General features: G+C 44.7%; 1 protein-coding gene across 1 annotated transcript; it reads right to left on the bottom strand.

The window, feature by feature from the left end:
• Window positions 1-382: 382 nt before the first annotated feature.
• LOC120935309 (C-C motif chemokine 20-like) lies at window positions 383-19,026 on the bottom strand. Its single transcript, XM_040347443.1, has 4 exons — window positions 18,803-19,026; window positions 11,650-11,755; window positions 6,291-6,368; window positions 383-701 (listed from the first exon to the last, which is right to left on the bottom strand). The coding sequence occupies exons 1-4, from the start codon at window positions 18,990-18,992 to the stop codon at window positions 689-691; spliced, it is 387 nt and encodes a 128-aa protein (XP_040203377.1). The 5' UTR covers window positions 18,993-19,026; the 3' UTR covers window positions 383-688.
• Window positions 19,027-19,955: the final 929 nt, after the last annotated feature.

The following is a 19,955-nucleotide window of genomic DNA, read 5'->3' as shown; positions in this document are numbered from 1 at the left end:
GCGCCTAATTTAAATGGGACTCGCCCCATTAGATTAGGAACGCCTTGCGCCGGACGGATTTAAGTTACACCGCTCAAAATTTCTAGGTAAGTGCTTTGTGGATCGGGCACTTAGGTAGAGATTTTGCAGCGGTGTAACTTAAACGGGAAAAATTAAGTTACGCCGGATCTTTGTGGATCAGGCCCTATGCTTCCGAGCATGCGTCGACTTAATTCTGAGCATGCATGTTTTTTTTTCTCCGTCGGAGTTCCACACAGACGATCGGAACTTTCCATCGGAAAAAAATAAAACATGTTCTATTTCTAAACTCTGACGGAAAAAAGTCAGATGGGGCCCACAGATGGTCGGAATATCCGATTAAAAAAGTCTGTCAGACTTTTTTCATCAGAAATTCCGATCGTGTGTACAAGGCATAATACTTCTCTGCTGCTGGAACAAACTTTTTTTTATTACTTGATATATAAGGAAATGTGGGGTCACAGGGAAGGGAGAGGGAAACAATAAAACGTGTATGGGGAAGGCTCTGTAATATAACTCAAAGCAAAGGGTTTCCCATTGCTCTGATTAATCAGAATGAAAGAAAATGGTAATGTAATGCCTATGGGTAAAGCACTTCTCTATACATTATTATTCGTCCAATCATGTTATGCACTTGTCAGCTTCTAACATAATTCTTCATCTTCCGATGTTAGGCCTTTTCCCTGTAAAAGTAAAAAAAGCCATATATTTACAATGTTCCTCATTAATGTGTTTATACAGCGAAGAACGTTTTATGTTGTAGACAATATAAGGAAGGTTTAAATCCCTCAGTTTATTTTTTGTTGCATGTGTCCCATTTGGGGAAATTTCCTCTCACTTCACAAGAAATTTAAAGGTGTTGTAAAGGTAATTCCCCCCCCCCCCCTAAATAACTTTCTTTACCTTAGTGCAGTCCTCCTTCACTTACCTCATCCTTCCATTTTGCTTTTAAATGTCTTTATTTCTTCTGAGAAATCCTCACTTCCTGTTCTTCTGTCTGTAACTCCACACAGTAATGCAAGGCTTTCTCCCTGGTGTGGAGTGTCGTGCTCGCCCCCTCCCTTGGACTACAGAAGAGTCAGAACGCCCACTAACACACAGCTCCTTTTTCTATCTGCAACGTAGAGAGCATCCTGACTCTCCTGTAATCCAAGGGAGGGGGCGAGCACGACACCCCACACCAGGGAGAAAGCCTCGCATTACTGTGTGGAGTTACAGACAGAAGAACAGGAAGTGAGGATTTCTCAGAAGAAATAAGGACATTTAAAAGCAAAATGGAAGGATGAGGTAAGTGAAGGAGGACTGCACTGAGGTAAAGGAAGCTATTTAGGGGGAAAAAAATGTACCTTTACAACCCCTTTAAGAACATTTCTACAATGTAAGTCGAGTTACCATATTAGACTGTTATCACCTGAACCGGTGTCCCCATTGGAAAATTCTCCTCACTTCATGCTCTGGTGAGAACAGTAAAATTATGGTTACCTATTAATTTTTTCCTAACTGACAATGATCATGAGGACAAATTGGGAACATCTCCTTAGCAGGGACACATGGGATTGATTCAGTAAGGCCCCTTTCACACTGGGGCGGGAGCAGCATCGGCGGTAAAGCGCCGTTTTACCCCCCTGCTAGCGGCCAAGAAGGGGTTAAAACCGCCCGCATAGGCGCATTGCCGGTGGTATAGCCACGGTGTCCCATTGATTTCAATGGGCAGGGCGGTGAAGGAGCGGTATACACACCGCTCCAAAGATGCGGCTAGCAGGACTTTTTTTACCATCCTGCTAGCACACCGTTCCAGTGTGAAAGCCCTCGGGCTTTCACACTGGAGAGACAGCAGCGGCTGTTTAGGGTTGGTTTGCAGGCACTATTTTTAGCACAATAGCGACCGGCAAACCGCTCCATTGTGAAAGGGGTCTAAAGACAAATAGACTGTGCACTTTGCAAGGGAATTTCCCCCCCGAACTTAGTAAGTGCGGTGAAGCTCTGCTGGCTTCCATCATCCAAACATGCAGAACAAAAGAATGCTATTATTTTATTTTTCTTGCACATAATTGGATATTCTTTGCAAAGTGAAATCTTTTTAATAAGTAAATCAGTTTTACTGAGGTAATAAAGTAAAAATTGCCTTGCACACTGAACAGCTTATTTGCCTTTATTAGATCAACTCAAGCAGATCAATTTTAAATATGGTATGCAATTAAAGTTTGAAATTTGTCACCAGTGCCGATTGATGGTTTTATTGAGGTCAAGTTGCTAGTTTAACCACTTCAGCTCTGGAAGGTTTTACCCCCTTCCTGACCAGGCCATTTTTGGCTATACGGCACTGCGTTACTTTAACTAACAATTGCGCTGTCATACGACGATGTACACAAATAAAGATTGATGCCATTTTTTCCCCACAAATAGAGCTTTCTTTTGCTGGTATTTAATTTTTAATTATTTTTTATTTTTTTAGCTATAAACAAAAAAAGACCCACAATTTTGAAAAAAATTACTTTCTGCTTTGAAACAAAAGCAAATTTATTCATCAATTAATGCCAATATGCTACATATTTTTGGTAAAAAAATCCCAATATGCGTATACTGATTGGTTTGCGTAAAAGTTATATGGGTAGATTCACATACAATTGCCTAAAATTAGGACGGCCTAGCCTAGTCTTTTTAGGCTACACCGCCATAAATTATTTAGGCTATTAGTGATTCTCAAACCACTTACCTTCAAATTTTCGGCGGCGTAGCCTAAAACGAGCGGGCGTAAGCGCGCCTAATTCAAATGACTGGGAGGGGGGCGTGTAGTATGGAAATGAGGCTTGACCTCACGTTTTTTTAAGTTTTTTACACTGCGCATTGCGGCTAAGTAGGCCGTACCGGCCTATTGATTTAGACGCGAACGTAAACGACGTAAATCCCGATTCGCGGACGACTTGCCCAAATGACGTAAAAAATTCGAACCTCGCGGCGGGACATACTTAACATTGTTATTCCACCTCATAGGTGGAATAACTTTAGGCGGCCTATCGCGTACGGAAACTACGTAACTCGACGGTGTAGGCCCTGCGTACTCTCGAAAATCGTAGGGAATCGGCGTATCCCCTCATTTACATAATCTACGCCGGCCGCAATGCAAGCGCCATCTAGCGGCCACCAGAAACATTGCAAGCTAAGATAGAACGGCGCAAGCCGGCCTATCTTAGCTTTGTTTAAGTGTATCTCTGTTTGAGAATACACTTAAACAAACGCCGGCGTAGATTCAGAGTTAGGTCGGCTTATCTGCAGATAAGCCGGCCTAACTCTTTGTGAATCTACCTAATAGTGTCTACAAACTATTGGATAGATTTATGGACTTTTTTTTTTATTTTTATTAGTAATAGCAGAAATCAGTGTTTTTTAGCGGGAATGTGACATTGTGGCGGACAAATCTGACACTAAAGGCCCATACACACAATTGGACCTTTCGACAACAACGGTCCGATGAACTTTGCGCTCAAGGGCCTGCCGCAGTATATGTATGTGGGGCGGTTAATTACACACAATTTTGTTAAGTTGAGATGGCCCCAGATGGATCACAAACCTGCAGGTACTCTAGGGCAGTGGTCCCCAACCTTTTTGGCACCGGGGACCAGCTGCATGGAAGAAAATTTTCCAAGGCCCGGTTGGAGGGAGGTTGGGGATGGCATGCGGGGGGTAAGCGATTTTTCGCGGGCAATTTGTCAGCGCATTATTTCTATTTATTACATTGTAGTAAAAAATAAAGTTAAACCCACCATAATGCAGAATCAGTGGGAGCTTTGAGTGTGTCACTTGCCATGCTGCCTGCCACCAGATGCGGATTGTCACTTGCCACACTGCCTGCCACCAGATGTGGATTGTCACTTGCCACGCTGCCTGCCATCAGATGCGGATTGTCACTTGCCATGCTGCCTGCCACCAGATGTGGTAAGGCCCCAACAGATGAAGCCAGTGCCCCCACTAGGCCCTGCTCACACTCACCCTGTCACTGGTACTGTTGTCATACTCTGGGCTCCCCCATTAACAGTACTATCATCTGCCCCTATTTATATCATAACCCCACATTACAGTCCTCAGTCCCCCCCACACATTACAGTCCTCAGCCTTCCCCCCCCACACACATTACAGTCCTCATCCTCCCCCCCCCCACACATTACAGTCCTCAGCCTTCCCCCCCCCACACACATTACAGTCCTCATCCTCCCCCCCCCCCACACATTACAGTCCTCAGCCTTCCCCCCCCCACACACATTACAGTCCTCATCCTCCCCCCCACACATTACAGTCCTCAGCCTTCCCCCCCCACACATTACAGTCCTCATCCTTCCCCCCCCCCCCACACACATTACAGTCCTCATCCTCCCCCCCACACATTACAGTCCTCAGCCTTCCCCCCCCACACATTACAGTCCTCAGCCTTCCCCCCCCACACATTACAGTCCTCAGCCTTCCCCCCCCACACATTACAGTTCTCAGCCTTCCCCCCCACACATTACAGTCCTCGGTTCCGTCCCCCACACATTACAGTCCTCGGTTCCGTCCCCCACACATTACAGTCCTCGGTTCCGTCCCCCACACATTACAGTCCTCGGTTCCGTCCCACACACATTACAGTCCTCGGTTCCGTCCCCCACACATTACAGTCCTCGGTTCCGTCCCCCACACATTACAGTCCTCGGTTCCGTCCCCCACACATTACAGTCCTCGGTTCCGTCCCCCACACATTACAGTCCTCGGTTCCGTCCCCCACACATTACAGTCCTCGGTTCCGTCCCCCACACATTACAGTCCTCGGTTCCGTCCCCCACACATTACAGTCCTCGGTTCCGTCCCCCACACATTACAGTCCTCGGTTCCGTCCCACACACATTACAGTCCTCGGTTCCGTCCCCCACACATTACAGTCCTCGGTTCCGTCCCCCACACATTACAGTCCTCGGTTCCGTCCCCCACACATTACAGTCCTCGGTTCCGTCCCCCACACATTACAGTCCTCGGTTCCGTCCCACACACATTACAGTCCTCGGTTCCGTCCCCCACACATTACAGTCCTCGGTTCCGTCCCCCACACATTACAGTCCTCGGTTCCGTCCCCCACACATTACAGTCCTCGGTTCCGTCCCACACACATTACAGTCCTCGGTTCCGTCCCCCACACATTACAGTCCTCGGTTCCGTCCCCCACATATTACAGTCCATTACAGTCCTCGGTTCCGTCCCCCACACTTAGGGACAGATCGGAGGGAGGCACAGCATGAGGAGAAAAGTTGCAGGGAGGGAGGCGGGACAGTTCTGGATGGAGGGCCGAGGTAACAAACAGGTGATTGGCTGCTAGGATGAAGGACAGTCCTAGCAGCCAATCGCTTGTTTGATAACCTCGGGCAGCTCCGCCCTCCACCCAGAATTGTTCCGCCTCCCGCTGTCGGCTCGACGCAGGAGGAAGAAAAGTCTCCTTGCGGTCCGAATGGCAGAGTGCAGCGGTCCGCATGTGGGGCTCTCTCATGCCGCCTGCTCGTGGCCGGGCTGCAGAAGTGCCGCGGCCCGGTAGTGGGCCGCGGACCGGGGGTTGGGGAACACTGCTCTAGGGTACTGTGGAATTTGTCCATTAGAATATGAATTTGCCAATTCTCTCCCTGGGACCTTCTTATCTGTGTTATGTCAATAAAATACCATAATGGCTAATATTTAATACTAGAGAATTTTTTTCCCATTTTTTCCACAACAGCAATTAGCCTTCTTACAAACTTCCATTCAAATTGTTTGTATATGTGCTAGCAACATTACACTGCAAGTTCATTTGGGGATCAAAGAATGATGTAAATGATTTGATGTTCTCTATAAAAAAAATGCAGACTTAAGCCTCATACACACGATCGGATTTTCTGCGGACAAAGCCTAGGACGTTTGTCCAAAGGGCGTGGCCAGGAATTGTATTGCATACAAATGGCAAAGAATTGTCGGCCAACAGACACAAAACTATATGTTTTTCAGCTCTTTAGTGCCACCCTTTGGCCAACTTCTGCTAATGTTGTGTTATGGTTAGCATTGCTTCTGAGCATGCGTGTTTGTACTTTGGAGTTTTGTCCTATGGACTTGTGTATACACGATCGGATAATCCATCAACAAATTTGTTGGCAGACAATTTTAAAGCATGCTATCCCACATTTGTTGGCGGAAAATCTGACAACATTTGTCCGATGGAGCATACAAACAGTTTGATTTTCCGACAACACACAATTCTCGTTGGATTTTAAAAAACTTACCCAAGAATTCTTATAGCTCTCTTGACCCATCCATCAGTGGAGTCAGCACAGAACACTTTGCCTTTCTTTGTCCTGAAACTGAAGGGGAAAAAATCAGTAAATCACTGAATGCAAGTTTTTGGGAAAGTGCATGCAACATACAATATCACAAAATCCCTGTGTCATGTCAACCCAATTAAAATATATGTAAACCCTAACAATGAACGTCTTTTATTTGGTCCTTTTTGATCTGTTATATATATAAATGAATGTGTTATGTTGTTATATTTGTTCAATAAGTGCAGAAAATGCCTGTTGATCCTGCCAGAAATGTGAGTGGATACTTTTCTCTGTTCTCTGCCTTTGCCATATGTTATCAGACCCATTGGTCCTAACTCAGTGGACTCCAGAACATCTCCTATGTTCTGGAGAGAAGGAGAATGGGCGGTATTCCACAGTCCTGCCCTAGACTGATAAGGCTTTTCCTCCAGATACAGTATATTGAGTCTCAGTGTTGCTCATCTTCCTTTAAAAAAGTAATTAGTTACAGTTACAAATTACTTGTCCGAAAAAGTAATTGAGTTAGTGACTCAGTTACTTCATAAGCAAAGTAACTAGTTACTCGGCAAAGTAACTGAGATTTTTATTTGTAATATTCTACATTTCAAAGACTCCAATTATCTGTCTATATAAGTATAACAGCCTGTTATATATTTATAGACAGATAATTGGAGTCTTTTAAGCTTTACAAGCAATATCAGCAGTCAGTCAGCTCAGTCAGCTCAGCCAGTAAGGCCTTAGGCCTGGTTTGGTGAAATATGAACTTTGTGCTACTGGCTGAGCTGACTCACTGCTGATATTGCTTGTAAAGCTTAAAAGACTCCAATTATCTGTTTATAAATATATAACATGCTGTTATATAGACAGATAATTGGAGTCTTTCAAGCTTTACAAGCAATATCAGGCAGTCAGTCAGCTTAACCAGTAGCACTAGCAGCACAAAGTTCATATTTCACCACACCAGGCCTAAGGCCTTAGACTAGGCCGCTCCCTCCCAATCCGATCCTCGGCTCCTCACCTGGCTCTGGCTGCACAGGGGGCATCAGTCGGTCGGTGCTGCCTGTCTCTGCTTGCGCTCTAGCCTCTCAGTCAGGAGGTATCCCGGTCCCCAGAGTCCAGACCGCCGACCGGTGGTGGAGCGGAGCCTCCACGGGGGACGGGGGAGATGTCGACGGCTGTCGGCTGAGGAGTGAGAGTGAGTGACTCACTCAGTCAGGTCACAGGTGAGAGGAGTTGAGCGCCAGACTCCCTTGGGCCTCCTCGACACAGACACGAGCGACACTGCAGGCGGCCGCGGGCGGGAGACCCCAGGCGCGCGCATGCGCCAGCGCCACCCACCCACGACGAGTCACGAGTCCGGAGTCCGACACATGACCCGCCGCCGACAAATCGAATCAGACAAGAAGATGATGTGCATGACCCTCACCCAATCACAAACACATTGTTTGTGATTGGGTGAGGGTCATGCACATCATCTTCTTGTCTGATTCGATTCGTCGCCGCCGGGTCATGTATCGGACTCCGAACTCACGATCGTGTGTAGGCAAGGCCTGAAAAACGTTGTTTTTTTTACAACCCGAAAAATTATCGTGTGTTCGCGACAATAGTGTGCACTAGGCTTCAGAGTGCTAATTTACACCTCCAGCTGGGAGTTTGCGCTATGTCTTTTGAAGATTTGTTCTCTGGAGGAACTGGTGGAAGTAACATGCGAATGACCATTATCTCAGTAAATCTCACCAGAAGCCAGGATGGAAGTTCAAAGGAGGTAAATAGTAAGGTTGTCAACCACTTTAAGACATATAAATTATGTTAGCAATCCTTAGTAATGCAGAACAACTATTTTGAACACAATACTCTGTATTGCTTCTTGCTCTCCCTGTATACAGGTCTAACTTGCTTGTATAATAAAAACAACCACTTTTCAATTTGGCTTCAATAGTCAAAATGTTACTGAAACCCATGAGTTTGGTTTTCCCCGTCAGATTGAAATTTGGCCAGTGTAGCATGGTCCTGCCAAGATTCAATCCATCTATGGGCAGGCTGATTGTTTTTTTTTTATTGGAATTTCAATAACACCATCAACACCCACGCAGGGGAAACAAGGCAGACTGTCGGAGCCTTGGACTATCGCCTACAACGACAAAAAAAAAGTACAAAACAGCTTAAAAAATTTGTGTGGCTGGCTCACCTCTACTATTAAATGTAATATTGACAGATTAAATTGCCTCAACTGGCTTCTGCAGCCAAACTTACCCCCCACAACAGTAAGACGGCAAACCCATAAAAAAACAAAAACAAACCAAAAAAAAGACCTGAAGTCGCCCCAAGTCGCTTCAAGTCGCACTGCATGAAGAAAACAATGTAAGTGAAAGGAGCCGTCTTAATGTACACTACTGCAGTCGCTCCGACTTCAAAAAAGGTTCCTGTACTACTTCAATCCAACTTCTAGGCGACTTGTACCCATTGATTTCAATGGAAGTCGCATCCAAGTTGGATTCCCGTTCATAGTGAGGCGACTTTACAGTATGTTGCCCCAGTGTGAACCGCAAACCCCTCCCTCCCACAGAGCTGGTATTTGTTATGAATCATGAGGGGGAACTCCACGCCAAATTTTAAATAAAAAAACGGCATGGGTTCCCCCTCCAGGATCATACCAGGCCCTTCGGTCCGGTATGGAATTCAAGGGGAACCCTGTACGCTGAAAAAATGGTGTGGGGGTCCCCCCAATATCCAAACCAGACCCTTATCCGAGCATGCAGCCTGGACAGTCAGGAAAGGGGGTGGGGATGAGCGAGCTCCCCCCCCTCCTGAACCGTACCAGGCCGCATGCACTCAACATGGGGGGGGTAGGTGAGAAGAAAAGTAACCGCTCAGATGAACCAAGGAACTTTTACTCACTGGATCCAAACCATGGTTGCCGGCAATGCAATTAATGCAAAATTGAAGAGAAGAAGCTGGGACAGCCGCACTCCAAAAACGTTCCTTTTTATTAAAACTGGTCACAGAACATCACACGCCACAGCAAACAATCAGGAAAAGGCTAACGCGTTTCGCACTCCCTGCGGCCCCCCCCCCACCCCAAAGCACCTTGTCCCCATGATGGGGACAAGGGCCTCTTCCCGACAACCCTGGCCATTGGTTGTCGTGGTCAGCGAGTGCGGGGCTTATCGGAATCCGGGAGCCCCCTTTAATAAGGGGGCCCCCAGATCCCGGCCCCCCACCCTATGTGAATGAGTTTGGGGTACATCGTACCCCTACCCATTCACCTGGGGGGAAAAAGTGTCAAGAAAAAAAACACTAGACAGGTTTTTAAAGTAATTTATTAGGCAGCTCCGGGGGTCTTCTTCCGACTTCGGGGTCTTCTTCACACTTCTCCGCTCTCTGTTTTTTTCTGCCTTCTGCGGGGGTCCTCCGCTATGTTCTTCCAGCTCTTTTACTAGCGGCGGCCCAGTCTTCTGCGTCGCCTTCTTCCCTCTTCTCTTCTTCGATGTTGACACAACGCTTCCTCCCGCTATAATGCCGGGTGCGCAACGCTTTATATAGGCATGGTGCGTGGTCACCTGGTGATATCACCCAGTGACCCCGCCCCTTATGTCATCACCACCCGGTGCATGATGGCACTGTGATGTCATAAAAGGCCTATATAAATCCTACCCCATGTTGAGGGCATACGGCCTGGTACGGTTCAGGAGGGGGGGGGGCGCTCGCTCGTCCCCACCCCCTTTCCTGACTGGCCGGGCTGCGTGCTCCGGTATGGATTTTGGGGGAACACCCACGCCGTTTTTTCGGCGTACGGGGTTCCCCTTAAAATCCATACCAGACCTAAGGGCCTGGTATGCTCTTGGAGGGGGAACCCATGCCGGTTTTTTGTTTACAATTTGGCATGAAGTTCCCCCTCCTGGAGGCGACCCAAGTCGCCCCAAGTCGCGCTGTGATTCATACTCAAGTCGTGTCCAAGTTGCCTCCCAAAGTCGCGCTGGAAGTCGTGTTGCCCCTGTGTGAATGGGCTAACCCTCAGTGGGAGGTATCAGACATGTATGCCATGGAGTCCTCCTTGATCCATTTGTAGGCAGGCTGATTGTACCAAAGTATATCCATCGATCGAGTAGGGTACAACCAGCCTGTTGGATTATTTACATTTGATTACTGTCAGCGGCTATAGCCAATAGCAATAATCATTGTGTACTGCGGTCCAGGAAAGCTCCCTGTGCCCCCCCGCCCTGCACTGGCAGACCACAATAGAGCTGTAGGAGGCATTTCCCCATCAACATTGACTGCTCCATTCGCAGTAAATTCCTCTCTTTTCATATATTTGCAAATACAGGCATACCCCGCTTTTAAGCACACAATGGGGTTTATTTACTATCGCTGGAGAGTGCAAAATCAGGATCTCTTCTGCATAGAAACCAATGAACTTCTAACCCCAGCTTGTTCAATTAAGCCTGGTAAAAAAACCTGGAAGCTCATTGGTTTCTATGCAGAAGTGAGCCTGATTTTGCACGCTCTAGCGATAGTAAATAAACCCCATTGTGTGCTTAAAAGTGGAGTATGCCTGTATGTGTAAAGCAACACTGCCACTTCAAGGCACCTCTGCAATTTCTTTAATTATTATATATCAATGCATACATTTAATGAAATATCGAAATAGTTTGATTCATTATTATTTTTTAAATATCTGGAAAAATTGTTCTGGGGAATTATTGTATTTATTGTAGTGCTTGTTGGATTTGTTGCAGAGACCCTCTTAGGGACTTCAATTGCTTTGAGTGATGCTGAACTGCTTGGTGTGTATGAGCTGTCGCCAATTAAGTCTACTCAATTATTGATATTGCTATATACAGTATGGGGGTTATTTACGAAAGGCAAATCCACTTTGTACTACTGAAAGTGCACATGGAAGTGCAGTCCCTGTAAATCCGAGGGGGACATGTAAGGAAAAAAAAAAATAGGATTTTAGCTTACACATGATTGGATAATAAAATCAGCAGAGCTTCCCCTCATTTCAGATCTATCACTCAGATTTACAGCGACTGCACTTCCAGGTGCACTTTGAGTGCAATTTCAAGTGAATTTGCCTTTCGTAAATAACCCCCTATGTCTCATAGCTGAGTTAAAACTTCTAAAGCTCTGTCAATAAATGCTTGACAGAGGTTATAACCATTGCTATGCCTTTCAAGATGAAAGAAAAACAGTTACTCCCACCAATTTCTAACCACAGTGCTGCCATGATTTTAACATTTATGTGGCTGTGGCCAAAAATAAGACAGAACAGCATATAGCGGTCAGCATCTTGTCAACAACAATAATTCTTACAACGTACATGATGGCATCGATGGGGCACACCTCATTGCTCCTCTGGGTGGTATAACTCTTAATGGCTTTCACAGATACAGGCGTTTTGCGGTATGAGTAGCAGCAGTCAAATACTGTAGATACAGAATATGCATAACATGAACAGAATTAATGAGCTACTTTAAAGCATTAAAACAAAACTATTGGCAAAGTATTAAGAATCATTGAAGTAAAACTGTATTCGTAAATAACATGGCATTTACTGTTCATATCAGTAATCTGTTATTTATTGTTAACCACCTCAATACTGGCCTCGTTCACCCCCTTCCTGCCCAAGCCATTTTTCAGCTTTCAGCGCAGTCACAATTTGAATGACAAGTGCGCGGTCATGCAACACTGTAGCCAAATGAAATCATTTTTTCACCACAAATAGAGCTTTATTTTGGTGGTATTTGATCACCTCTGCAGTGTTTCTTTTTTGCGCTATAAAGAAAAGAATAGCGACAATGTTGAAAAAAAACAATTTTTTTACTTTTTGCTATAATAAATATTCCCCAAAAATATATAAAAAAACTAATTTTTTCCTCAGTTTTGGCCGATACGTATTCTTCTACATATTTTTGGTAAAAAAAATTGCAATAAGCGTAGATTGATTGGTTTGCGCAAAATTTATAGTGGCTACAAAATAGGGGATAGATTTATAGCATTTTCATTTTTTTTTTATTAGTAATGGCGGCGATCTGCGATTTTTATTGTGACTGCGAAATTGTGGCGGACACATCGGACACTTTTGACACTATTTTGGGACCATTCACATTTATACAGCGAACAGTGCTATAAATATGCACTGATTACTGTGTAAATGTGACTAGCAGGGAAGGGGTTAACACTTGGGGGCGATCAAGGGGTTAATGTGTTCCCTAGGGAGTGATTCTTACTGTGGGGGGAGGGGACTGACTGGGGGAGGTGACCGATCGGTGTCCCTATGTACAAGGGACACACCATCGGTCTCCTTTCCCTGACAGAACGTGGATCTCTGTGTTTACACACAGAGATCCACGGTTCTGCTCAGTTACTGGGCAATCGCGGGTACCCTAGTGGCTCGGGAAGGCGCGGACGTCATATGACATTCTCCCAGAACGAGAGGCTTATCGTCCCGCCGTCATTTGACAGCGGGCGGTAGCCTAGTGGTTAGAAATACTTGAAATAAGTGTATGGCTTCTTTCATCGTATTACATATCATCCGCCACCCCATAAACCTGTATGTTTTAACCTTCTTAAGCCAGTGTAACCAAATCACCCAGGCTCCCCTATGCCAGGAATTGCTGGAGAAGACCATAATAAAAGACCAATGACCTCTACCTGCAGTTTCCAATGATTTAACCTCCCTGGCGGTATGATTCTTTCAGAAAAAACATGCTGAAAGCGGTACCATTATTTGCAAGGAAATTTGGCGTTTTATACTGTAGGCCTGTAATTTTTAGAAATAACTCACTTAAATCTGACCAAACAAGATTCTGATAGGCATCCCGGGTATGACATTTTTTTAAAAACGAAATTATAAATTATAATATAATAAATAATTATAAATAATTATAACAAATAATAATATAATTATAATAAAAATTATTCAATAATGTAATCAAATCAAAATCACTGAAATTTGCTCAGTTGCAGAATTGTTGCTGTCATTATTTTTTTTTTTATGACGAATTTCCCCACAAATCGCTATCGCACAATTCTGCAAGTGATTATAATTTATTATCGCTGTTTTTTAGCTGATCTAAAAACCATTTTTGACATAAAGGGACACTTTTGGTTGCTATGGACAATCTACAGTTTGCAGGGAGAAAGAAACGTTTTTATTATATAAAATGACATGCATGACACAGGACAGACCACTAGGGACAAGGGGGGTGTGTTTTTTTTACATACAGTACTGTAATCTATAAGATTACAGTATACTGTATGTAAGATGTTTGTTTACTTTTTTGAATTTGGCGCCGTTCTCCGTCCCCGAGCGTCGTAACGTCGCAGGGAACGGAGATCGGCGTTACACAGAGGCACTGTGTGAATCGAACGAGGTCCCGCTCGCTCACACAGCGCAGTGGCATCGCTGGATCCAGGGACAAGGTAAGTAAACCAAGCCTGTGAATCTAGCGAGGCAAGCCCGAGTCTGACTCGGGGTTACCGTTCGCAGCAGGAAAATCTAACCCCGAGTCAGACTCGGGAATACCGCCAGGCAGGTTAAATCTTGTTCATTCACTGATTTAGAAAAAAAAAATGTATACATATGATATGATACCTTATTCTTGAGGGACAGCTGGGAACCAAAGGGACATTTGTCCCATGGGCCAGAATGAATAAGATATGTGTTTCTGAGTGTGGATATGCGGGGAGGTGCAGCGCTGTGCGGTAACAGTAAACACTCAGGCCGCGTACACACGGTCAGTCAAAACCGATGGAAACGGACTAAGGGATAATTTCATCGGTCCAAACCGATGGTGTGTGGACCCCATCGGTCAGTTATCCTCCGGTCCAAAATTTTAGAACTTGCTTTAAAATTGAACCGATGGACGCCTAACCGATAGGTCAAAACTGACGGTTAGTATGCAAAAGCATCGGTTAAAAACCCGCGCATGCTCAGAATCAAGTCGACGCATGCTTGAAAGCATTGAACTTCATTTTTCTCAGCACGTCGTTGTGTTTTACGTCACCGCGTTGGACTCGATCGTTTTTTTAACTGATGGTGTGTAGGCACATCAGACTATCAGTCAGCTTCATCGGTTTACCTCTATTACTGTCCCTGTTAGATGGGTGACCTATCCCGACACTACCCACATGTGCAATCCGCACCAAGCCTGGTAGCCTGGGATAGGAATAGGCTCTGCCTGACCCAAAATGGCTGGGCATGTGGAGCGGTCCGTTGGAGTGTCTGTGAGCTCACTTTATAGGGATTTTTTCACAGTTATGTATATCTTGCATACAATTAGTGCAAAAAGCTGTAGTTGCCAACATTTACTAAGCAGGAGAAGAAAAAAAAGGAGCACAAAGTACACAGTCCACATGTGGTCAAAAATTGTATGTGACCAATAAAGTGGCGGACGGTTAGTGGGGCCCATTGGTGTCAGGGAAATAAAACAAGCCCCATTACTGGTGTCAGTCTGATAAAGTAAACCCTATGTTATTAACCCCCCCTGGCGGTATTCCCGAGTCTGGCTCGGGGTAAGATTTTTATACCAAAAGCAGTATCCCTGAGCCAGACTCGGGCTCGCCACGCTGCAGCCAGAGACAAAGTTACTTACCTTGTCCCTGGATCCAGCGATGCCACTGCGCTGTGTGAGTGAGTGGGACCTCGCTCGATTCACACAGTGTCCTCCTGTGCCGCCGATCTCCGTTCCCTGCGACGTTACGACGCACGGGAGCGGAGAACGGCGCCAAATTCAAAAAGGTAAACAAACACCTTACATACAGTATACTGTAATCTTATAGATTACAGTACTGTATGTAAAAAATACACACCCCCCTTGTCCCTAGTGGTCTGCTCAGTGCCCTACATGTACTTTTATATAATAGAAACTGTTCTTTCTGCCTGCAAACTGTAGATTGTCCATAGCAACCAAAAGTGTCCCTTTATGTCAAAAATGGGTTTAGAGCAGCTAGAAAACAGCGATAATAAATTATAATCACTTGCAGAATTGTGCGATATCGTTTTGTGGGGAAATTCGTCATAAAAAAATAAAAGTAATGACAGCGAAAATTCTGCAACTGAGCAAATTTCAGTGATTTTGAGTTGATTACATTATTGAATAATTGTTATTATAATAATATTATTACTTGTTATAATTATTTATAATTATTTATTATATTATAATTTATAATTTTGTTTTTTAAAAAAATTCATACCCGGGATGCTTACTAGACACTTGTTTGGACAGATTTAAGTGAGTTATTCCTAAGAATTACAGGCCTACAATATAAAACGCCAAATTTCCTTGCAAAATAATGGTACTGCTTTCAGCACCTTTTTTCGGAAATAATCATACCGCCAGGGAGGTTAATGTCAGTAGGAAAAGATAGGTTTCATTGTTGTGTCGGTTGGATACGGTAAACCCCATACTGTTTATGTCAGTAGGAGCAAAAGACAGGAGATCATTTTGCATCGCACTCATAAAACTCGTGCTGAATCATGCTGAATATTATTCATGGTAATTGACATTCCTAAAGTCAGAGAGTTGCTCACTGTCTAGTGGTGTAGGTGTGCAGAGATATTAAAGCGGAGTTCTGGCCACAATTTCACTTTTTAAATATAAATACCCCTGTAATACACAATCTTAATGTATTCTAGTAAAGTTAGTCTGTAAACTAAAGTCCATTTTGTTAGGTTGTTACAGCATTTAGACACTTTATAAAATAGAAATGGACTGGGGCCATCTTAAGTGTGGGCATCATGAAGCCAGACTGTATGACTTCCTGGATTTTAGCCTTGCAAATCTCGCACATGCTCAGTGCTGCACAAGCAGTGTCAGATCAGGTTTCAGCACCTGTGCTGTCCAAGTCACATGATTCTTGGAGACTGGGGAGTGCACAGACTCCTGGAAAGTTACACCCACTACATTCCCAGGAGTCTGTGTGGTGTAGTTTAGGAAGCATTAAGCACCTAGGTGCAGGAAGTGGGAAGATTAACTATTCTGTCTAGCAACAACACTTTGAAGGCATCTAAAAAAAAAAAATTTTTTCGTAAAGGACTAATGACATTTTTTTAAAACTACTGATGTAATGTTATATTTATGGGTGGAACTCCACTTTAAGTATATAAAAAGCAGGTTTGATTCTGCTTCTGAAAATAGAGAACTCTATATGAGACGCTGCCACAGCAGCAAAATGACAGTAATTACATGAGAACAACTCCACCAGGGATCTATAGATGCAGAAATTCTGTGGTGACAATATTTTTAAAAACGCATACAGAATTTACACTAGGATAAACACATCCATCAACACACATCAGCTTGTTACAGATGGCACAGTGAGGGGTCGTCTTATACAGTTAGTATATCCCAAAACCAAAATTTTAGCTGGAAAATTAGGGGGTCGTCATATGCCGGCAAAAAAAAAGTCAGTTACTTTGCTGAGTAACTAATTACCGTATTTATCGCGGTATAACGCGCTCCCGCGTATACCGCGCACCCCTAAAGTTGCCCCGAATCCTGTGGAAAAAAAGTTTTTTTTGTACTTACAGTTTTGGTGTCTTGCGCGGCGTCCATCGGCGGCCTCGTCGGGTCCGGCGTCCGTCTGCGGCTTCGGGTGTCCTCTTCGTCGGGTCCGGCGTCCTTCTGCGGCTTCGGGTGTCCTCTTCGTCAGGTCCGGCGTCCGTCTGCGGCTTCGGGTGTCCTCTTTGTCGGGTCCGGCGTCCTTCTGCGGCGTCCTCGCGCGCCGAGTTTGAATACTGCACCGACATATACAGAGCGCGGTACACTCGTGTATTGTCGGGCAGGCTCGGCAACTCTCGCGCTGACGTCCTGTACGTCCAGGACGTGAGCGCGGAAAGAGCCGAGACTGCCCGACTATACCCGAGTGTACTGCGCTCGGTATATGTCGGCGCAGTATTCAAACTCGGTGCGGGAAAGCGGGTATCGGCGTATACCGCGCACCCACGATTTTGCCCTGATTTTCAGGGCAAAAAAGTGCGCGGTATACGTCGATAAATACGGTACTTTGCTAATGTAGTAACTGAGTCACTAACTCAATTACTTTTTCGGAAAAGTAATTTGTAACTGTAACTAATTACTTTTTTAAAGTAAGATGAGCAACACTGGTGGTCATTGGGATGAATTACAGATAGCAATTTTTTTTTTTTTAAATGAAGGGTGTCAGCAGGAGCTTATCTGCGAGGCAGAAATTGGACATTGTATAAGAAACCCCTAGAAACCTCTGGAGGAACTTCTTAGAGAACCCTGGTTCTAAGCCATGAAATTATACATCAGCTTTTGAATTGTTAACACTCATAATCTACTATAACCAAATATAAGTGCAAATAAAGCTATGAATATCATAAAATGAGTCCACTCTGAACAATTCCTCATCTTGCAAGACCATGTCATTGGAAATAATATGCTTAGTGCAAAATATGTTTAAACAGTTTCTAAATACTCCTCTGTATCTTCTACAAGTTTCATGAATTGCTCACAACAGTGCCCACCATAGGATTTAAGTACTCGCAGAAGGCGATGACCACTTATCTCTAAGTTGGTCAAAATGTTTACATTATTTCAAAGTACAATGTCTAGGAAGATGAGTACAATACCTACACCATACCCCCCAACCGTCCCGGATTCCGCGGGATCCTCCCGGAATTCCAAATGTGTCCCGGGGTCCCGCGGACTAGACAAGATTCCCGCAAAACAGGGCCCCGAGCGCGACATTACGGGGGCCTCCATGTTTGATTTTCCCCGCCATGTTTTGGTGTCCGTAGCCTGGCCTGTGATTGGGCGTATTGGCGTCATGTGCGTCGTGGGGCTGGCCTGTCTGCGAACGTCTATAATGCCCGCCTCCACACATGACAGCTATACGCCCAATCACAGTGCGGGAAATACTACGGACCATGGTGGTGGAAGGGGAGGTGGATGGCGGCAGGTGGATGGCGCTGGTGGGGATTCGGAACAGGTAGGAGACCCCCCTCCCGCGCAACAGCTCTGATCCCCGGCGCCCCCCCCCCCCCGCTCAACAACTCTGATACCCACCCCCCCCGGTTAACAACTTTGGCCCGCCCCCCCGCTCAACAAGATGTCCCGCATGGGACTTATTAAATGTTGGGAGGTATGCCTACACCATTTCCCTAGAGTACAACTGCCACATGGGTTCTCATTCTCCTGAAGCTTTACCTGGTCTGCAGAATACATGGGAGGCTCTTGAAATAAATGGATAACACAGCAGCAATGCTTGCCTTCTTAGTTCCCCCGAGCAAACAACAATGCAAGGACTTCACTATGTGCTTGTGTCTTTTTAGCCATATGACTCTGTACACTTTATAGCTCCTGGTCCTATTTGCCAAATGTTAGAACCAATACCAGCACATCCTTTGATGCTTAAGACTAATCGAAATGGAACTTGCTACTTTAAGAGCCGTGACAAGCATTCTATGAAAGTATATCATCCACAACAGCAGCAAAGACACTCACCTTGTGCATTTCCTAATAAGCACAACAAAAAAACAGCAGCCACAAGAATGAAAATCTTCTTTGCTAGTAGGCAATCCATTTGGCTAGAAGCACAGAAATGTGCTGTGCAGAATCTACTGTATGTATATATCTGCACTGTGTATGGGACAGAAGAAGAGACTGCCCAGGGAAATTTCCAGGGTTTTCCCATTACGCTTTACCAGTGTTTTATTATTCCTTATGTGACTGTGTGGCTCCTAAATGTTCTATAATGAGAGCTCATTCAAGGATATCCCCTAATTATGTAAAACACAAGGAACTTGGTTTTTAAATATATAATCAAACACATCAAATAGTCCCGGCTATCAGTAAGAAGGCATCCGTAAACAGGTCTTTCCTAAGCTTTGAGTATTTATTGAAGAGGATCTAAACTGTGCCTAAAAAGACAAGCAGAGGCAAAGGACAAGTCACCAGCATTGCCTTTGTGCTCTCTGCATCTGATCTTTTACCTTTATTGACTTAACGTGTCTCTGATTGGAGGTGGATTAGAAGGATAAGCTCAAGGCTTGGTCTGAGAAAGTTCAAGCTCAGGCATTTTTCTAAACGTCAGACTTTTTCTAGTTCAGCAGAAGTCGAGCATGATTCATGGTATTTCTACAACTATGACAGCTTCCTTCCTGTCATTGGTTGTTGAGCAAGCAGAGGGTACCAGTACCCGCCATGTCCTTAGAAACCAGTGATGTCACCCAACCCCATTAATTTACAGGCCAGGCATATGTGGCAATGTAAACAAATGGGTGGAGATAGCACTGACATCACTGATCAAATATGACCACATGGCTAATGACATCATTAGGGAAACCCTGCATCTTTGTTTACTTTTGGGGGGTTGAGTTACGTGTGTTCCCCTCTTTCCTGGCCAGCCAGACTGCATGCTTGAATAAGGGTCTAGTATTAATTTTCAGAGGGACATTTTCGGGTTCCCCATAAAATGTATAAATAATAAAATACTGTTCTGCTCCCAAAAAAGTGTGTCTACAGTAGCTGCCAACACAACAAAGGATAATGTAACAGAAAAATGAAAATAAAGTGCAGCTCCACCATAGAATAAAAGGAAATCCCAATGTAATGCGAGTTCTTAGGTGAAGTGAAAAAATATCACAAAAAAAGAAGT

This window comes from Rana temporaria, chromosome 4 (genome assembly GCF_905171775.1).
Source record: "Rana temporaria chromosome 4, aRanTem1.1, whole genome shotgun sequence".
Classification (NCBI taxonomy): domain Eukaryota; kingdom Metazoa; phylum Chordata; class Amphibia; order Anura; family Ranidae; genus Rana; species Rana temporaria.
This window is presented reverse-complemented; position numbering and strand designations above follow the sequence as displayed.